The 19296-nt window shown below is 36.0% G+C and overlaps 3 protein-coding genes across 3 annotated transcripts; all 3 read right to left on the bottom strand.

Annotated features, from left to right (window-relative positions):
• Nucleotides 1–961: 961 nt before the first annotated feature.
• On the bottom strand, nucleotides 962–3527 carry LOC103488019 (V-type proton ATPase 16 kDa proteolipid subunit). Its single transcript, XM_008446551.3, has 3 exons — nucleotides 3139–3527; nucleotides 2767–3052; nucleotides 962–1332 (listed from the first exon to the last, which is right to left on the bottom strand). The coding sequence occupies exons 1-3, from the start codon at nucleotides 3215–3217 to the stop codon at nucleotides 1200–1202; spliced, it is 498 nt and encodes a 165-aa protein (XP_008444773.1). The 5' UTR covers nucleotides 3218–3527; the 3' UTR covers nucleotides 962–1199.
• A 1807-nt stretch (nucleotides 3528–5334) lies between these two features.
• Nucleotides 5335–6942, bottom strand: LOC103488024 (V-type proton ATPase 16 kDa proteolipid subunit). Its single transcript, XM_008446555.3, has 3 exons — nucleotides 6772–6942; nucleotides 6360–6645; nucleotides 5335–5700 (listed from the first exon to the last, which is right to left on the bottom strand). Exons 1-3 carry the CDS (start codon nucleotides 6848–6850, stop codon nucleotides 5568–5570), a joined length of 498 nt encoding a protein of 165 aa, XP_008444777.1. The 5' UTR covers nucleotides 6851–6942; the 3' UTR covers nucleotides 5335–5567.
• Nucleotides 6943–9520: 2578 nt separating this feature from the next.
• On the bottom strand, nucleotides 9521–19139 carry LOC103488025 (lysine-specific histone demethylase 1 homolog 3). The gene is made up of 9 exons (XM_017044516.2): nucleotides 18933–19139; nucleotides 16357–18624; nucleotides 15396–15537; nucleotides 13073–15241; nucleotides 12853–12946; nucleotides 12011–12501; nucleotides 10860–11543; nucleotides 10642–10716; nucleotides 9521–10348 (listed from the first exon to the last, which is right to left on the bottom strand). The coding sequence occupies exons 2-9, from the start codon at nucleotides 18435–18437 to the stop codon at nucleotides 10283–10285; spliced, it is 5802 nt and encodes a 1933-aa protein (XP_016900005.2). The 5' UTR covers nucleotides 18438–18624; nucleotides 18933–19139; the 3' UTR covers nucleotides 9521–10282.
• Nucleotides 19140–19296: the final 157 nt, after the last annotated feature.

The raw sequence follows: 19296 nt of genomic DNA, 5'->3' as shown, positions 1-19296 counted from the left end.
TAATTTATTAATTTTCCATATTTAAAAAAAAAATAGAAAAATTTTTGGCTCCTTAAATAACTGTAGATTTTATTTTAAAAAATAACAAACTCTACATGGTTTTAGGTACTACATCTATTAATTTTTCTCTAATATCCCTCGTTTTTATTATATAAATTTTGTTACTATATTTTTGCTTCAAATGTCTCTTGAAAGAGATATTACATTTATTATTATTTTCTTAAAAACATATAGATCCTTAATAATTATTTGATATAGTTTTCACATCTACTAATCGCCACATATTAAATAGCCACGCTCTTTATTTTAATGCAATTTTGGTAGTTTTTCACTAAAAAAATTCATTTTTCACTTTTAGTGTTTACAAACACATGCGAATAATTTTAATTTGGTGATGGTACCATATTTGTTTTTCAATTTTGTTATAAATACACGCCGACTCATATATTTAAGTAAAATAAAAAAAAAATTAAGGTAAGTCTATTTATTTCTCTTTTTCTCCTTATCTTACTTTTTATCTACTTTTTGTTACTATATTTTTTAGGTCCTATCTTTTTATGTTGTTCAAGTAAAAGAAAAAAATACATACTCTAGAATTCTAAACCAATTTTTTTGAGAGAAAATTATATTATCTAAATCTAAACAAATAAAAAATCATAGACTATTTACCCTATAATTTGGAGGGATTACGAAAACAAAAATATTTTTAAAAAAATATATCACATACATCACGTAAAAGTGAAAAGAAAAAAAAAAGAATTTCGAAAAAAAAGCAAAAAGAAACTGCGTACCATCGAAATCTAGACCGATTTTTGGAGAAAAAAATGTTTAATTTTAATGTCAAATCTCCGTTTAAAGAAGATATATTTCTAATAACAAATAACAAATATATCTAATCATCAGCTACAGAGTATCAAAAAAAATTCAGAAGCACAAATTGAAGAGCAACAATCAGCACAAATAAACAGGAAAGGAAGCAATGTTTTTATGTTTATTGAGAGAACAATTGATTCCGAATCCTTATGAGTACAGAATCTGTGGTACAGAAATCACACAACCACAGGAATATTTGAGAAAGTAAAAAACTTAGTCATGACCATTTCTAATCATAGAACTACAAAAACAATTCATGAGATATAAGAAAAGGAAAAAAGAGAGACCAGTAATACACAAATTCCAAGCGCAAAACATTTCATCACTTAATCAGCTCTTGACTGACCAGCTCGAGAGGAGAGAATAATACCAACAATAAGTCCATAGAGAGCAAGTGCTTCGGCGAAAATTAGAATGAGAATCATCCCAACAAAAAGCTTAGGTTGTTGTGCATTGGCCCTGTAGAAGACAAGTTCAATTTAGATGCTTCCATTCTATGGTTTGTAGTTTGTTTTATCCAGAAGATATGAATTGTACACAACAAAAGCAAGCAAATTAGAAACTAGTGACAAGAAGAAACTTCAGGGAATGTTTGGGAGAATGTAATGTGTTTTAATTCTAAGCTGATGTTTTGATTGAACATTTTGGGTCTAAACCAAAACCATTCCCTTCCTACAATTTTCAATCTAACCATCCTTTTCACTTTGGCACTTCACGATCTCTATCCCACTCCTTCCACTCGTTTCAACGTCCCTTAAATTCCCAATAATCATTATTACATTCTAGTCTCCCAAACAACCCCTCAATCCGTGGAAACTACATGGAAGCAAGTAAGCAACTCAATTCAAACCCAATGACTGATTGAAAAACAGAATCAAATGTGCATATACATCTTTCTACTTACCGTAACAAGAAACAAAACTTTGTTTGTTTTGCAAAGAGTGTGCAATATCAATGCCTTAATAGCAATGGAGATACCATTAATCTTTTCAGTGTTTGAAGCATTAGACCATTAATAATGATCTAAGGCAGGAAATAATCAAGCAGGAACTTAGGCTCAACAACAACAAAAAAAAAAAAATGTAATCCCCATTTGATAACCATTGGGTTTTTAGTTTTTTATTTTATTATGTAAAATTATAACTACCAATACAACTTATAGGTTTCTTTATTTAGTTATCAGCTTTCTATATCTACCAATGTTTCCAATAACTAAGTCAAGTTTTGGAAATTAAAAAAAAAAAATAGTAGCCTGGGTTTGCAAACGATTTGATTTTGTTTTTAGTTTCTTTTTCAAATTAAGCATATTTACACTCATTCCATCTCTAATCTTCTGGTTTTGTTATCTACTTTCTCAAAAACCAAGTAAAGTTTTCAAAACTAAAACACAAATGTTTATTTAAGAAAGAAAAATGAAAACTAAAGTAAATAACTTGGAAAAAAAACAAGTCTAACTTTCAAAACAAAAAACCGAAGTGTATCTTTAGAACTCAATGACAGAGCTGTACAACCAATAGAACCGACATCCTGTTCATGAAAAACCAAAGTATATCAAATGAGGCTCCTAGAAATTTGAACTTCAAATCTTCAGCTCAATCAAATTTAGAAAGAATTCAACCCGCAACGATTAGGTCAGAATATATTTCATTTTTATACTCATTCTTAACACAATCGTCCCTGAACAAACAATTCTACTCCACTACTTGAACATGGTGAAATAGATCCCGATAACAAAGTATCAACCAAACTACCTTCATCGAAGTTAAAAATAGCAGAATCGTAAAATAAGAAACGAAATCAAGCATGACAGAAGTTCCCACAATACGTATAAATCTGAACTATAGACTAACGGATAAAAATTCCTATCTGCTTAAATACTTTAAGATAGAGTACCTGACGCCCGCATCGCCGACGATTCCGATAGCCATGCCAGCAGAGAGACCGGCAAGGCCACAAGCAAGACCAGAGGAAAGATGAGCGTAACCATCGAAAAGGTAATAAGATTTAGCCTTAGGGTTAATCCCCGTACTAATAATCACAGCGATAATCAAACCATAAATACCCAAAACTCCAGCCATAACCACCGGAACAATAGACTTCATTACCAATTCCGGCCTCATCACTCCCATTGACGCCACACCAACACCGCTCTTTGCCGTCCCGTAAGCAGCTCCCATACCTAATTAACAAGAACAAAAGCAAATCCAATGAAGATCCATAAAGAAATAAGATGTACTCAATTGGATAGAATGAAAATGTTCTTACAGGAGAAAACAAGGGCCGCAGCAGCGCCGAGAAAGCCAAAGAAAGGTGCCGTTTCATCACCGCTGAACGTGGACGACATTTTTTCCGATGGAGAGAGAAGAAGAAGAAGAAGAAGATCTCCGATCAGGTTAGATCAGATCAGATCTGAATATTTTCTCACTGATTTTGCGTTTTCCTTCGGATACTCAACTTTGATGTTTTTCGCTCCTTCAAGCCTTTTGGTTCAAATCTCTCCACGTTATCTGGAATAATCGAATAGCAAAACCAAAAGGAAAAACCTTTAAACCTAAATTTTTTTAGATAATTTTATGATTTTTTAAAATATAATTTTCTTTTTACAAAATAATTAAAAGTATTTTCTAGGAGGTTAATTTTCTATTCAATATAGTACTTTTTCTTTACTTATTTATTAATATATTATTACTTTGAAACTAATTAAGGTAGATTGCAAAAATTATGGAAATGATAAAATTAATAAGAATTTTTTTACCATAACAATTGAGTCCCTAAAATACAGTAGTAGTTGCAATTGCATGCTCAAACTTTCAACAATAACCATTGGAACCTTGGTCTTTTAAAATTTGACCCTTAAGCTTACGATAATTGTAAAAGTTTTATACTTTAGAGGTGTTTTTTGCAATTTGTCTACCAAATTATACATAATAAAGATATTATCTCTAAAATAAATATAACAATATAGTGTAAAAAACAAAATAGTCTAGAACCTTTCACCTTTAGAATAAATAGTTATTTCATTATCATTGAATTAAACTCATTTTGGCAACATAAAAATTAAATTGGTTACTAAATCAGAACTCCATTGGTACATAAACGTCAACAAATAATATATTAATTTATTAAATATTTATTGAATGAACTCCACATAATTTTTAAACTCCTTTGAGTCACATAAATTTTGAATGACAATGAAGATGATGTATAGTATTCTTTTTTTAATAAATTTTAAACCACTGATTAATTGTAATTCATTGCAAACAATCACATTACAATCCAAACACATCGTTATTGTAATCCATTGGCTAATTGATCGATTCATAATGATCTCAAGGCTAAGGGTTGAAGATATTACTACTAGTAAATCATAGCAATCTCTGCGGACAAAAAATCAGTCCCATGACATTCCACAGCATTAATTGAAATGTATGCATCGTACCAAAAGTTTGTCTTGCAATGATATTATAATATATGCCTCGGCTCAGTCCTAAAAGGACTATCTTGCAGTGAGCCAAAAAGCAAGCCTAGAAATAAACAATAGATAATATATGTTCCTAAATCTCACTCACGTCACACAAGAAGAGAGATGATCTATTTCTAAAATAAATAAACAAACAAAAAGTAGAGGACAAATTTAAGGCCTCAATCATATACTTGGGACCTAGATCAAACTCCAAAGAGGGGAAAGTAATGTTATTTAAAATGAACCATGAGGTTTCATTGACAAACAATGTAATATAAACTACACAATGTAAGAAAGAGGAAAGGAAAAAGAAAAGAGAAAGAATAAGAAAGAAAAAAAAAAAAGAATAAGAAGATGCCAAAGAGATAAGGAGATGTATAAAGATGCAGCATAAAGGGAGAAGTCAGCTATCTATTGGCTCGGCAACATATGACCTAACCAAGGGGCACCCTAAAGAATATTCAACCATTTTTCCCTTTTCCAATGCGAAGACAGCTTTTCCCTGGGAGGGGAATCTCTACCATCTCTCATATTCCTCACTTCAACTTGGATCCCCTCCACCCCCTGTCAAAATGACAACCTATTTGAAGCCTTTAAAAGAATTTATATGTTAATGGCACATGATCATTCAAAGAGAACTTATGTCAATGCAACTAGCAAGAATAGAGAAACCATCGTGATAAAATACAAGACATAGTCTCAATATCTAATTAAAAGGTCAAGGATTCAATCCATGGTGTCCATTTACCTAAAATTAACTTTTTGGGTGTTTTCTTGACATCCAAATATTTTAGGGTCATACATGTTATCATGATTAATCGAAGTCCTAACCAAACACACACACACATCAAAAGAAAAAAATAAAGAATCATCCAAGATATTGAGTTTAAAAGCTAAAGATAACAAAAAGATCAAGCCATCAACCAGTAAGTAATGAAGTATTTTTCTCAAACACCCAGACTTAGAGGGAGGGAAGCTTCATTAAAATTGGAGTAATGTTAAAAGTAATAGAGTTTAATATTTTATTGAGAAGAATAATTAATTCCAAATCCATATATAACAACTATAGGATTCGTGTGGTATTAGCAATCACACCTCACAAGACATTTGACAGTAGGCTTAAACCATAATAATAACCCATTTACTTAAAGAGTACAAAAACCAATTCTTGACCAAAAAACAAAAGAAGAGACATATACTACACAAACTCGAGTCCACATACAGCATCCACTCAATCGGCTCTTGACTGACCAGCTCGGGAAGAGAGAATGATGCCCACAATAAGTCCATAGAGTGCCAAAGCTTCGGCAAAAATTAAAATAAGAATCATCCCTACAAAAAGCTTAGGCTGCTGTGCATTGGCTCTGTACAATACAAATATAAGGAATAAGAACAATGGGCAATGAGAGGGTTTGAGAAAACAAAACTAAGATAAATGCCAGCAAGCTTATTCTTATAGTTAATTTAATGATATGGTCCGAACTGTGGAGTTTCAAACAAATTCCTTTTGATCAAATTTTTATATTACAATTGAACAAAGCAAAATAAAGAATAATAATCAAATACCCATTCCCACAACCAATATAAAATCTTTGAAATATGGTTAAAATTAAAGGTCTAACAAGACCCCAAAAAAGATTTTTAGGCACAACCCAAATTGACAAGACCAAGAACAGAGTACTTGTAAGTAAAAAGACGATTTAGGAATTAAAATAGAATTTAAACCAAGGAAAAAAAAGAAGCCGGAAGGATTTTTTTATAATGAAAAAATTGCAAAAACCAACGCAGGAACTCAATAAAAACGAACCATATCTATTTACAAAACCCCGGCATGAATCTACCAAAATTGAATCTAACGTAACAATCTAATCCACCAGAACATTAAGGGATAACACTAGACAACAAAAAGGTATACACACACCACACACAATCAATTACCAAAAGAACGAAATCTACCGATGATGAGTACACAAGCACGAACACACGACAAAACAAAAGTTCCCAAAACGTTAATAAATGGTACCTAACACCAGCATCACCAACGATCCCGATAGCCATGCCAGCGGACAGACCGGCAAGTCCACAAGCAAGCCCAGAGGAGAGATGTGCGTAACCATCGAAGAGGTAATAAGATTTGGCCTTAGGGTTAATCCCTGTACTAATAATCACAGCAATAATAAGACCATAAATACCCAAAACTCCAGCCATAACCACCGGAACAATTGACTTCATCACAAGTTCAGGCCTCATTACTCCCATAGACGCAACTCCCACCCCGCTCTTCGCAGTTCCATAAGCAGCTCCCATACCTAACCAAATAAAAAAGAAAAGAAAAACCCATCACAATAAGCATCAAAGATCGAAACCTAGAAAACACATCACATCAAACAAGAACAATCAAAGTAACCACGCATTAGATGAAAAAGATAAACTACAGGAGAAGACGAGAGCTGCAGCGGCGCCTAGGAAGCCGAAAAAGGGTGCCGTTTCATCGCCGCTGAAGGTGGACGACATCTTTTCTGGGTTGAACGGAACCGCTCTCAATCTCTCTCTTCCTCCACTCCTTGGTCGCCTCGCTACGACTCACGGAAATACTCGATGCCATCACGAATAATTATTTACTTTAGAATAATACGATCAGGTCCAACAGTTGGGCTTCCCATAGCCCACGAAAAGCCCAATCATAAACAAAGTGGGCCACATCTCATCAGAAGTCCGTAAAAATGTGCCAGCACGTACTGCAACTCAATCATACCGTCAAATAAAAAGTAAATTAAATTGAGAAAACAAATAGGAAGAATTTGGACAAATTGACCAACACACCAACTTTAAGCATAATAACATTTAATTGATTTCATATGGTATTATGTAAGTATCTTAAATTATCATTTACAGTTCAAATGGTTGAAAAATTGGTAAAAATAGCATACTTTTAGTTTTTATTTTTTAAAAATAATTCATTTTTTAAAAATTATTTTTCTAGGTTAATCTCGGGCGAGATCGTCATCGAGATTTTTCTAAACTACTAAAAATTTTCAATTTATTGATTGTTTTGAGTTTTTTTCATTGCATCTCGAATAGACAATTAAGTTGGATTCTACCATTTTTAAGATCTTCAATCTTGTTTGATTTCTTTTATAAAAAAAAAATTATTCAAACCTTCTCAAATCTTATATTGCAGAAGATTTAGAAAGGTTTGAATATTTTTTGAAAAAATAAAAGAATAATAATAAAATTTGAGATTATTCAAAAAATCGTAGAATCTCGTCTTGTCTATCTAATATGCAACGAAAAAAATCCAAAACAATCAATAAATTAAAATTTTTAATATTTTAGAAAAATCTTGATGGCTGATCACACCTGAAATTGATCGAGAAAAATAATTTTAAAAAAATGAACTACTTTTAAAAACGAAAACTAGAAGGGTGCTACTTTTATCAATTTTTCAAGAATTTGAACTATAAACAATAATTTAAAATACTTACATGATGCACAAGAATAAAATCAACTAATGAAATTATGCTTAAAGTTTGTGCTTGCAAAATAATGGACGTTAACGACCAAAGTTTTTCCAAGCTTTGGATTCTTTTTTAACGTTAAGGGAATGTAAAAGAATAGTTGGCAAAAAGACTACAAGAGCGTAGCAATCTCTGGGAAGGAAAGATTGAATATGATATAATGTGCTAATCCATAAAAGTAATATATTTTTTATTTAAAACTAATTCTTGACTTATATTCTCCAACCAAGAACAAAAAAATAACCCCCCCCCCCCCCAAAAAAAAAAAAGTGTGAAGCAAGAACGAGCTAAGCATGAGTCAATCGTTTCAATCGCATCAGAAAACAATTGAGAAGATCGAAGTAGAGGTTCTTCAGCCTATTTCAAGAAGGAAATAAGCTTTTACATGAATGCACCACCAACAAGAACTTTCCATCAGATGGCTATTGAATTCAATGGAGAATAAATGAACAAACCTTCTGGGAAACAACTTCCAGTTACTCACAAATTCATATATCACCACAAAATACATGTTATATATGTAAAGAATATAATCCAGGCATGACAAACTGTCTACTAAAACCACGCTACACCAACCTTGACATAGCTCAACTGATGAATACCCATTTAATGAAATTAAAAACAACTAAAATGAGTAAGACACAAAATCAGAAGTGCAATGATCAGCAAGGAAAATGAAAGCTCGTGTTCCTGCTTTTATGTAGAGTTAACACATAATATTGATGAAGATAGTTTTATGCAGTTAACATCGATTGAGGATTGAGGATTGAGGATGAGGATAGAACATTCAATTTATCAGCCAAAGCTAGATGCAGTATTAGCTGAAGTCTGATTCTAAATGCAAGAATGTGCAAATAATCAATAGTGACCCATCACAATTCACAGGATCGCTCACTTTGGATAACAAATTTTTAGCTCAGCAATATAGAGGATATACATTCAAATCTCTAGCGTCTAACTGCTTCATCCCAGTTGAAAGTCCCATGCTTCACTTCGAATAATTTTAGTTCAACAATGTACAGGTAGGTAGATGATTCAAACACTACCTCTTAGTCAAGAGTACATGTTTTATTTGGCTCCAAGATAATACACTACTACTCAAACATTATATCGAAACTTGAAAGATCTATATATAATATATGAATATATATGATATATATATATATAAACTAAACTAAACCAAGCCCTAGCAACCTACCTTGATAGTTGGAGTACTCATGAAATTTGCAAGATCTATATACAAATCTGCAACAGCTGCAATAGGTCAAAGAATCTCATATAGGCCAAAAGAAAACCTAGCAACCTAGCAACCAAAAAAATATGTAAGCAATAAAGCAAACCGGCATTAGAAGTGCAAGAAAAAGAAATGGGAAAGAAATGTTGATTCACTTACAGATGCCTCAGTAAGTATATTGCATTTGTTGTGTCCAAGTTGCATGAGCAGTAGATCTCATCTGGCTATACATCAGGAACATTTTCGCTGATCAAAGTTGTTGGCAACAGAAGCACTAACCATAGTAGTCTACAATTTGATGTATCAACCAAAACAGTACAGTCATCATTTTACTAAATTTAATATTTCAGTGCCTACCGTAACAATAGATTATGGCGAGAGGTAGGAAAAGTCCACTAATTAAGAATCACGTTTGATGGGAAAGAGTAACCATTAGAAAGGAAAAATGGCCTAGAAGGCACCTTTAGTTGATCTATTGGAAAGAAAGACGGATAAATTACAATATTCAATCTCAAAGATTGAGAATTTTTTGCATATAAATGAAAATTGCTGTGTGATTGTCGTCAATGAAATAACTCTAAGCTGTACAGGTGGAGAGGGAAAAGGAAGAAACGAAAATGAACAATAACCTACTGTCCGTCGCTAAAAACTGAAGGGCTTGGACTTGGACCCTTAATAGTACAATGTTATGCTTTCTTCAACAGGTACTTATAACCCGAATGAGCAAGAAAATGAAACCTGAAGTGGCCCCGATGAGTAGCATAGATTTAAGCCATGCCAAAAGAATCATGCAGAATCAGGCTGCAGTTCGATACCAATCATAATCACAGTTAACACCAGTACCAGTTATAATCATATCCGACAGCACGAACCAAAATCTTGGTAGATCTGGGAAGCTCCAAAACGCACTAGCAGAAATGTCATATTACTCAATTTGCAGTTTCAGAAATTAAGGTGCACCGGAAATGTATTACAGGCATCAAGATATGAAGGCTTTCAGGCCAACATATACTAAGTATTCCCGGAGAAGCTCGCCAAGAATAATCCGTAACTGTGTCCTCATGAGAAGCTCGCCAAGAAAGCCACTTGATCCTTGGGACCATCAAGACTTCATTTGACCAAGAAAATGACAAGTCCTTGGGCCTTTCACAACTTCATTTGACCAAAGAAAATGACAACAAGTCCTTGGGCCTTTCACGACTTCGTTGCTGGCTTTGTAGCCATATGTCTCTCTATCAATTTGTCTACAAATGCACGAATCTGCAAGTGCATAATCCAAGTACAACGAAGTGGAAACAGATGAGAAACTGTCCAATAGAAAAAGAAAAAGAGAAACAACAGAAACATACTCGGTCTCACAAGAAAGAAAAATGGTATAAATCAATGGCACAATATAGACCGTATTAAAGTAGAATTAAGATCAAATCCAAATAAATATGGTTAGGCAATCCTCTTTTTCCTTTAAGAAAAGAATATTCAGTAGGTACAGTACAAAGAAGCGTGGTAAACTGTAAGTCTGCAACTGATAAAGAAGCCATGGGATAGAAGCAAACCTTGTTCCTACGCTTGAAATCAAGAAACTCAGAAACAGTCATGCCTTTCTCTGCATCAGTCGCCTGTTCCATGACCTGATTTCCAATGAAACATGGTTAAACATGTTATCCATTTTATCCCCACGTAAAAGTATAATAATAACAAATAAATAAATAGAACCCCACACATACCCCAAAAAAAGTGGAAGAATGTACTAGGGAAGATGAAAATTACTAACCTTGGTTGCACTTTTCTTCATAATTGACTTGTATCCATCCTTGTCAATTTTCCTTGCTTTGTAAAGGGGCATCAAGAGTGATGCAACATAATCAACTACGGCCTGCTTAATTCTGTCGGCCCCACGATGATGGTTTCTCATGGGCTCCTTGTTGATTGTCACTTGTGATATTGAGCTCTCATTTGCTATTTGATCATTATTCCACGTGGGTTTATGCCAATTCGTGTTTGAATCCTCCTCATCATTTACATGAGCTGCAGCTGCTTGAGTGCGCCATCTCTCAATAGCGTGATAATCTTTCATTCCAACACTACCAGCTGTATCAACCCAAGCTTTTGTGTATATACTGCTATCCACAGGAGCACTTTCACCAGAGTGCTCCCTAAAGTTTAATTGGCTAACAATCTCATTTGAATGGCTTCTTTGCGAAAGGTTATCTGCGGACATCCGTGAACTTTCAAGATTAACACAAGCAGCAGAAAATTCCACAGACCAGTTCCTGACCCTGCAATTTCTTGAATCTATTTCGGATATACAATCTTGCCTTCCCAGCACACTGCCAGACAACTTCTTTTTATACTCACACTCATCCATTTGAGCATAATGCTCCCGTCTAGCAAATTTGTGAAAGGAGGGGATTTTGGGGAGCTGCATCGCACTCTTGGCTTCAGCAGATGCATAGGCCTGTGGTGTCAAAATCACTAAGTAAGTACAAAGTAGGCAATAGGCCATGCAATCAGAAATTATTTTCACAAATCTCCTATAAACTAGTCAACAAATTCCTGCCACTATTGAAATAGAAACAAACATATGCTTGATCACAACCAAAATTATATTAAACAAGATATACAGCACCAAAACCATTTCATTTTGTAAAAAGTGTACACAAAATGACCTAGTGCGACTGCATTCAGTCATTCAGTCCATATTCGCATCAACGTATTATATCATTTCATAGAAGTAAAGAATATGTAGATTGAAGATTATATCACATTGCAACAATTCATGATGACACTTCCCATTAATATTACTAGGAGTTATGTGGTAAAGCACATAAAGAATACAAACTGCTATGGTAAGAACGCACAAAGGAAGGCTCATTACAAGCCCAGACTCTAAAAAGTTCAATAAGAAGAGAATCAAAAGACAACCTTCGCAGCTGCAAGTGCGGCTGCACGTGCTGCCTCAGCAGCAGCAAAGGCAGCCTCCTCTTCTTCTGTCATAGCAATGTTGTCTTCCATCTCTGCATCCTGCTTTCCAAATGAACCCCTTGACCTTGATGAACTGATATCTGATTTCGATGAATTTTCCAATTCAAATTTCAATTGTTTGCTATTATCGTTTTTCATATTGACATCAGACTGCAAGGGCATTGTAGCTGATGCAGCAGTCAACAAATTGCCTCTACTATCCAGTGTGCTGTTGTTTGCATGCAAAGGAGGTTTCCCAGAAGAAGAGTCTTTATTAGATTTCCTCTTCAATAATTCTACAGCAGAAACCGACTTAGAGAGTTTTAGCCCCCCATTAGCAGCCTTTTCTTTGCGGAAGACTTCAAGCCAAATGCTAACCAACTGACTTGCAATGGCACGGATGTCACGGCTTGTATGCACACATACCTTTTCTTTGACGGTTTTACCTATGCCTGCACCAATTGTTAGCAAATGCAGCATATAGTAAATTCCCTTCACCAACCACATTATATTCAATTTCAGGAGGGGTAAAAACAAGCAACAACAAAACACACACACACACATTAACTTCTACTCAAAAAGTCAAAGTAAGAGCTTAACAAGAAAACATAAAGGCATGCATGAGCAAACAAAATATAGTACATCGATACTGAAAATAAACAAAAGCTGACTTACTCTTAAAACATAAACATTACAGAATTGACAATTCTAATAGCTCTATCAGTTAGATACAAAAACAGTAATTGTTGAGGGTTTAAAAGAAAATAAGATATATTAAGCACTCAAAAAACAAGAAGATATACCCGATAAGCGAACTGCAAGTAGATCTGTTGAAACTACCACAAGAATACGAACACATTGCCGAAGAAGTTGAGTCCCATCCTTCCCCATTGAGTCCTATGATCAACCAAAGTTTTAAAAGCTAATAACATGAATAGAATATGCTGTAAAGGGTGAATGAATAAGAGAAAAAAAATCATGTAAAAAAATCACATTGAGAACATTAGAAAGTGTAGGCATTACCAAAATCCATGAGTTGAGAACTGTAAGACCTTCTTTGGTCCCTGCAAAGGACTTCAACGTCTCGGCAGGTAAATTCAACAACTCTTTTGCCACATGCAATCTCCCTGCTGTCGTTTTTGAACTAAAGAACAAATCTTGCAGTAAAGCTTCTATGGTCAAAATCCTGGCACCATCCAAAGAACTTTTGTAAAGAGCATCAGAAAGCTTAACAGCCTCGAGTCTTGTAATTATGTCCCCAACTTCATCATTCTCACACTCAGACTGCCTCTGAGCAGCTTCCATTGCCTCTACTTCTGCTGTGAAATCATAACCATCACCCAATATATCAATCATGCGCACAGCCTCTCTTAGCCCACTCATCATTGCACCCCCAACGGTGTCAGGATGCTCCTTGCAAGTAGCTTCGCCAGCAAAAAACAAACACTTTCCAACAGGTCTTGCTAAAATGTCGTAGTCCTCTCCAGACGCTCCAACAGCAACATATGAGTAAGCACCATAGCTAAACGGATCTCTTCCCCAATCAGTTACAACAGATGCAACTGGATCAGGTACTACTGCTTCTCCAAAAAGTTTGCGAAGGACCATTAACGCATGGCTTACATTGTCGGAAGAGCTCATATATTGCCTCTCCACAGCAGCCTGACCAACCACTAATGCTATGAGAACTGGCGCACCAACTGTTTTTCTTACATTCCAAAACATGAAACACTGCCCTCTCCATTTTGTTTCCTCTGCTGTTGCCCCAAAATAATCCACAGAGTCATCCCAGAAAACTTCAGGAAATTCAAGAACTATTTTGTTAAGAACTCCAAACCCAAGGCGCTGGATGGACAGACGTTTCCATTCAGGCAATGGTGGTGAAAACTTGATAGTTTCTGCTTTCAAGCACCCAAGAGGCACAGTAATAAGGACAGCATCTCCAGGAAACTCGCAACCATTGGTTGTGGAAACTTTCACCTTTGCACACTGATTCCCATTAAACCCAACGTCACTGGTGCTGTAAGAAATATCAGCCACAACATGGTTTAGGCGAACATCAAGTCCTCCACCAAGAGACTCAACAACAGTGCTATAACCGCCTTTAATCATACAATGAGCTCCTCCAAAACCTCCATAAAGATCATCCTGGTTCCAGTTAGGAAGAGATACTTTCTTGAGCATAGCAGCACAACCATACTCCAAGTTAGCAAAATGCCAATTCATAACTCTCCTCTCAAAGGGACTCAAAACCTCTTCCTCAGAACAAACATCCATTCCTCGAGCCATGCGTCGTCGCTTAAGAGCATATTCTAAACCCTCCTCAAGGGACATAGCCATCGCATGCTCTCCTCTTTGAGCAACAAGCAACACCATGTCATCAAGAAGACTATTATACTCTGCTTCCAAAGCTTCATCCATTTCTAGTGGAACTTTTTTGCAAGTAATGATGTCATAAAGGGGACAGTCACTATTTAATACAGTCAACTCGAGGCCCAATTGAGAGCAAATCAATGAGGAAGGATCGGGTCTTCTTTCGGTTGCGACATCAGCCTCTACTCCTGTAATAATACTTGCACCAAGATCTACAGGAACAGAAAGAGAGGAGCGATCTGTATGAACACGACCTCCTAACCTATTCCTAGCTTCCAGTACAGTGACAGCAAAGCCCTGACGAAGCAAGTGCTTTGCAGCAGTTAAGCCAGCAGGACCAGCTCCAATCACAATTACTTTCTTTTTTACTTCAGAATTACTCTGCTGTTGTTGATCACCTCCAACACACTCATCAGAGGAGATTGGGCCCCCACTGTTTCTTGACTGATCAGTTAAATGTGAGGCAGCTTTACCTGGAACGTCACCAACAAATTTTACTGGTATACGATCAGGAGTACAGTACTCCAAGTCATGTACCAATTCTTGTTCGAGTTCCGCTGGTTTGGGTAAATCCAAATCATTTTCAATCACGGGGTTTCTTCCTTCAGCATCCTTCAATATTACTTCACAGCCAGCTGAAACATCATTCTCTGCATTAGAAGCATCGAAATTTTTTACCATGACAGAAACCCCTTCCTCGGAATCAGCAGCAGAAGCAACACTAACATCTCCAACCTTTTTCTCTCCCAGTTCATATTCATATTTAATGTCATATTCTGATTTGGCTTTCTCAGAGGCAATCCCCGCATTTATATAACCCTGTCAATTTCATTACAAATTAATACGGACCTGTGGAAATAACACCCTCCAAAGCAGAATAACACAAGAAACCACTAATTGAATGAATGTCAAAGACAAACTAAGTGGTCCATAAAAAATACAAGACGATACTCTATAATCTGTCCTAACTTACACGTAGATTAAGAAATGCATATATCTCCCTAACAAGGGGGAAACGTGGTGGTTCATCCACAGAGGGAGTATCGGTGACCCCACAGTCAACAAGACGCAAAATGCGTGTAACATCTTTACACCAAAGTCCCAGGATCTGGTTCCTGCAAGGAGATGCATTTTAAACAACGTTGGATAATTGAATCAAAGATAAACGAGTCAATTAAATTTAGTTATACACTTTTTCAGCTCCATTCCAGCATCAATTCAATATGCATGATCTAAACTCCAGAAAACTATTTAGAGAAACATTATTGCTTGTAGAGTGACAATTCTTTATATGCCATTGTTGCTTGGAGAACTCAGTACTTTTCCTCCCAATAACAATTCATTCCCCTTGGTTTATAATAATTTTTCATACATTGAAAGTATATTACTGTTGTTTGTTCCCATGATTTACAATAAAATTTCATACACTGAACTGAGAGTATATTACTTGTCAGTTACCCATGCAAGGCCCAGATATGCAAGATAAAAATAATAACAATATTTGAGACAGCAGAAACCGGTACAATTTTTTAAAAAAAAATTCCATTTTGTTATCAACTGTCGAAACCAAGACTGGCATACACTTGAATATATCTGAATAACAAAGGAGGTCGAGAGTTTTAATTAATCATTTAACTCAGCACGTAATCCACAAACTAACCATAGATATATTATTAAAATACAACTGTGAATACTAAAAATAAATAAACAAAACAATAACTGCAACTCAAAATCACATTACTCAGCATTAGACTAGTGCATATGTCTGAAGCTGAATATAATTCCATAACAGCCCATTCACGGCGAAAACCATAGAGAAGGCATAAAAACAAATAAAGTGACATAAAACAAATTAAGGAGAAAAGCAATTTAGCCAAAATAAAGTGCCGTAAAAACAAGGCATGTAATAATATAAAGGATTAAGTAACAAATACCTGCATGCTATGTACTCTTGAAGCCCACCTTTGCGCTTTAGCACATCCTTAAATTTAATCTTCTCAAGTAGACCAACTGCATGTGCCTTAAGCCCTGCAGACACTGCAGCCCTACCACCAGTCTCAGCCTCTGTAAAAGTTGTTGATGTAGAATCCTTTCTTGATCTGAAAGAGTGATCGCCATCAACTGTACGCTCACTAATCAAAACCTCCCAATCGATATCTCCTTCATAAGCCATGTCATCATGTCTGGGCTTCTTGGTCTTGCGTGCTACACGTTGTAAAGCTGAAAGCTTTAAATCTTTTTCACTTCCAGGAGCAGATATTACATCCTCAAGGTCATTATCATCTGGAGTGAAAGACCCAAGAGAAGATACTTTAACCTCTTTGCCAGTAAGTATATTATTTGGACCATCCATCTCCAGTGAACCCTTGGCCAGTTGACTGTCTGATATCATGCTGAAATTTCCACTAGGACAAACATCCGGATACTTTGCCCCAGGTTTTTGCGATCTGAGAAATTGAACAGTAGTTGAACCTGAAATCCTATTAGAGATTGTAGCATTTTCCTTCTGCATAGAAGGACCTTCGTCATTCGGCTCATCATTTCCAGTATTTAAATTATCAAAGTCACTGCCAGTTTTATCCACTTTCGTTGAATCGAAACCTGCAGATAACTGAGGATTGGAGAGTGTTGTTCTGTCCAATGATTGATCAGAAATCTCTAAATCTTGAGTAGATCTACAGATTTCTTTGGAAGAACTTTCACAGAAATTGATAGAGTTTGGCAATTCATCATGATATTTAACAAGTAATCTTCCTTTTCCTTCACAATCTACACCTGGAGTTGTTTTAGACAAATTGACTGTGGTCTCATGGGCCACCACATCACAAATATCTCTGCTGGAAACACCCACACAAAGGTCATGGTTTTCATTTATATTTTCTAGAGGACGACAAGAACTGCACATATTTTCATTAATTTGATTCTCACATAGCCCATCCTGAAAAGAACCCATTTCTGCCAAATGGCTATTCGTGATTGTATTGCCACAAGAACAATGTTTTAGTACGTTCTTGATTTCACATGATGCTTTTCTTTCCAGCACCCGGATATTGTCCCTAATTTGACTAACGTTTTTGCTGTCTTTATCGGCAACTTCATTTGATATGCATGGTCTCATGTCAGGATTCTCGTGACTCTTGAGACAGCATGGATCCTCTTCTTGGTCGTGTTTAATCCCTTGATGACATTGTCCTCGACCTGGATTACAGTTCTCTTTGGTGCAATGCGAACAGGAAATTAAGTATGATGTAGTAAGTCCAGAATCTGGTTTTTTGACAACTTGTACCAGCTTAGCTGAAGAATTAATACTCACAATGGAGTGTGCTTCATGATCCTCGGAAATAGCTCTACAAAAAGGACTCAATTTATCTTCAGAAGCCTCGTCCTTGCAGTCTGGTCTAAATGTTGTAGATACCGCTGATTTCCTAGTTGAACCAGACTGAACCTTTTGGACAAATGCTGACAATGAATCATCCAGATGTTTATCCAAAGAGCAATGAGCACTTCTCCTACTAGAGATGCCCATCTCCATGTCTTTTAATTCCAGACCAGGTGCTTCACACCTCGTTTCTGCATCAATCTTTGCAGATGCATCAGACTCCTCGCAATCCATTAATTCACCATTTTCTGGTCTCAATCTTGTGTCTAAGTCCCCTTGTCCTTTGGATGTAACAGATAATGGATGCAAAGATTCTGTCACGCTTACAGTAGAACTCTGTTCCCTAGCAATTCCAGGTCCACTAACCTTTTTAGGACGCTTCAACTTCTTTCTAAAACTAGCTAAAGTATCATCCATTCCACCAAAGTCCTCTTGCACTGGCAATGTTGCTCCTTTCTTGTCAACCATCTTGTCCCTTCCACCGCCATCATCTACATTCAACTTAGTTTTTTTAGAGTTTCGTGACCTCTTCAACTTAAGCAGAGAGCCAATTGGCTCATCGACATCTGAGTCAAACCCATCATCCTTTGGCTTCGTTCTTTTCCTGAAACCAGACTTCTTATTGTCTCCATCCATCTTCTCAACCCCACATTCAATAAATAACCAGCAAGTCTCAATGGTGTAACCTTAACTCAGCATGAGAAAGCAAGCAATCAAGCAATAATCTGAAAAACATCCCATCGCTTAACAAATCTCAATCATCAATGACCTAAAACTCAAAAATCCCGTCCTCCACAAAAGTTGATGCTAATCCAACAATACCCTACACCCGTGAAGACGCAGAAACGTTCAGATTAAAAATAAATTTTAAAAAAATAACAATAATAAATACCCTAACTCGTACATTCAAAAGTACAGAGAAAAAAATAATCCCCAGTAAAGGAATTCTACCGATTAGCTAATTCTACCGCGAATATCAGAAAGAGTTCCTTCCTAAGTCGGCCAATACCAAAATAAAAAAACAGTAATGCGATAAGAAACGAAAGAAAACACGCATCTAGGGTTTGTAACGGCATTGCTGAGAAAGAAGCGAAAAGAAACACCAAATTGGTGAGGGCAAGAAGAGTGGACCTTGAAGAAGCTCGTGTATGGCGGCATTCAAGAATAGTTGAGAGGAAGAAGAAGAAAGTGATGTGCGCACGTTAGCGCTCACCGGTGATGAGAGTGACGGTCGGCTCAGAGAAGTACGCCGCCAGCGGGATGGGGGAAAAAGTCTCTGTTGCGGGGGAGAAAAAATAAAGAGAAAAAAAAAATTAATTAATGATAATATTAAAAATAAATAAACCCAAAACGACAATTTTGGGGATCGAAACGACGGGTGCGGCGAAAGAAAGTAGTGGAACGAGGGGGCCTTCTGAAACGCTACGGACCACTCGGCGGGGTCTTTTTTTTTTTTTTTTTCTTTTCCCATTTTCAACCAAAATAATAATAATAA

Source organism: Cucumis melo, chromosome 3 (genome assembly GCF_025177605.1).
Source record: "Cucumis melo cultivar AY chromosome 3, USDA_Cmelo_AY_1.0, whole genome shotgun sequence".
NCBI classification, from domain to species: Eukaryota; Viridiplantae; Streptophyta; class Magnoliopsida; order Cucurbitales; family Cucurbitaceae; genus Cucumis; species Cucumis melo.
This window is presented reverse-complemented; position numbering and strand designations above follow the sequence as displayed.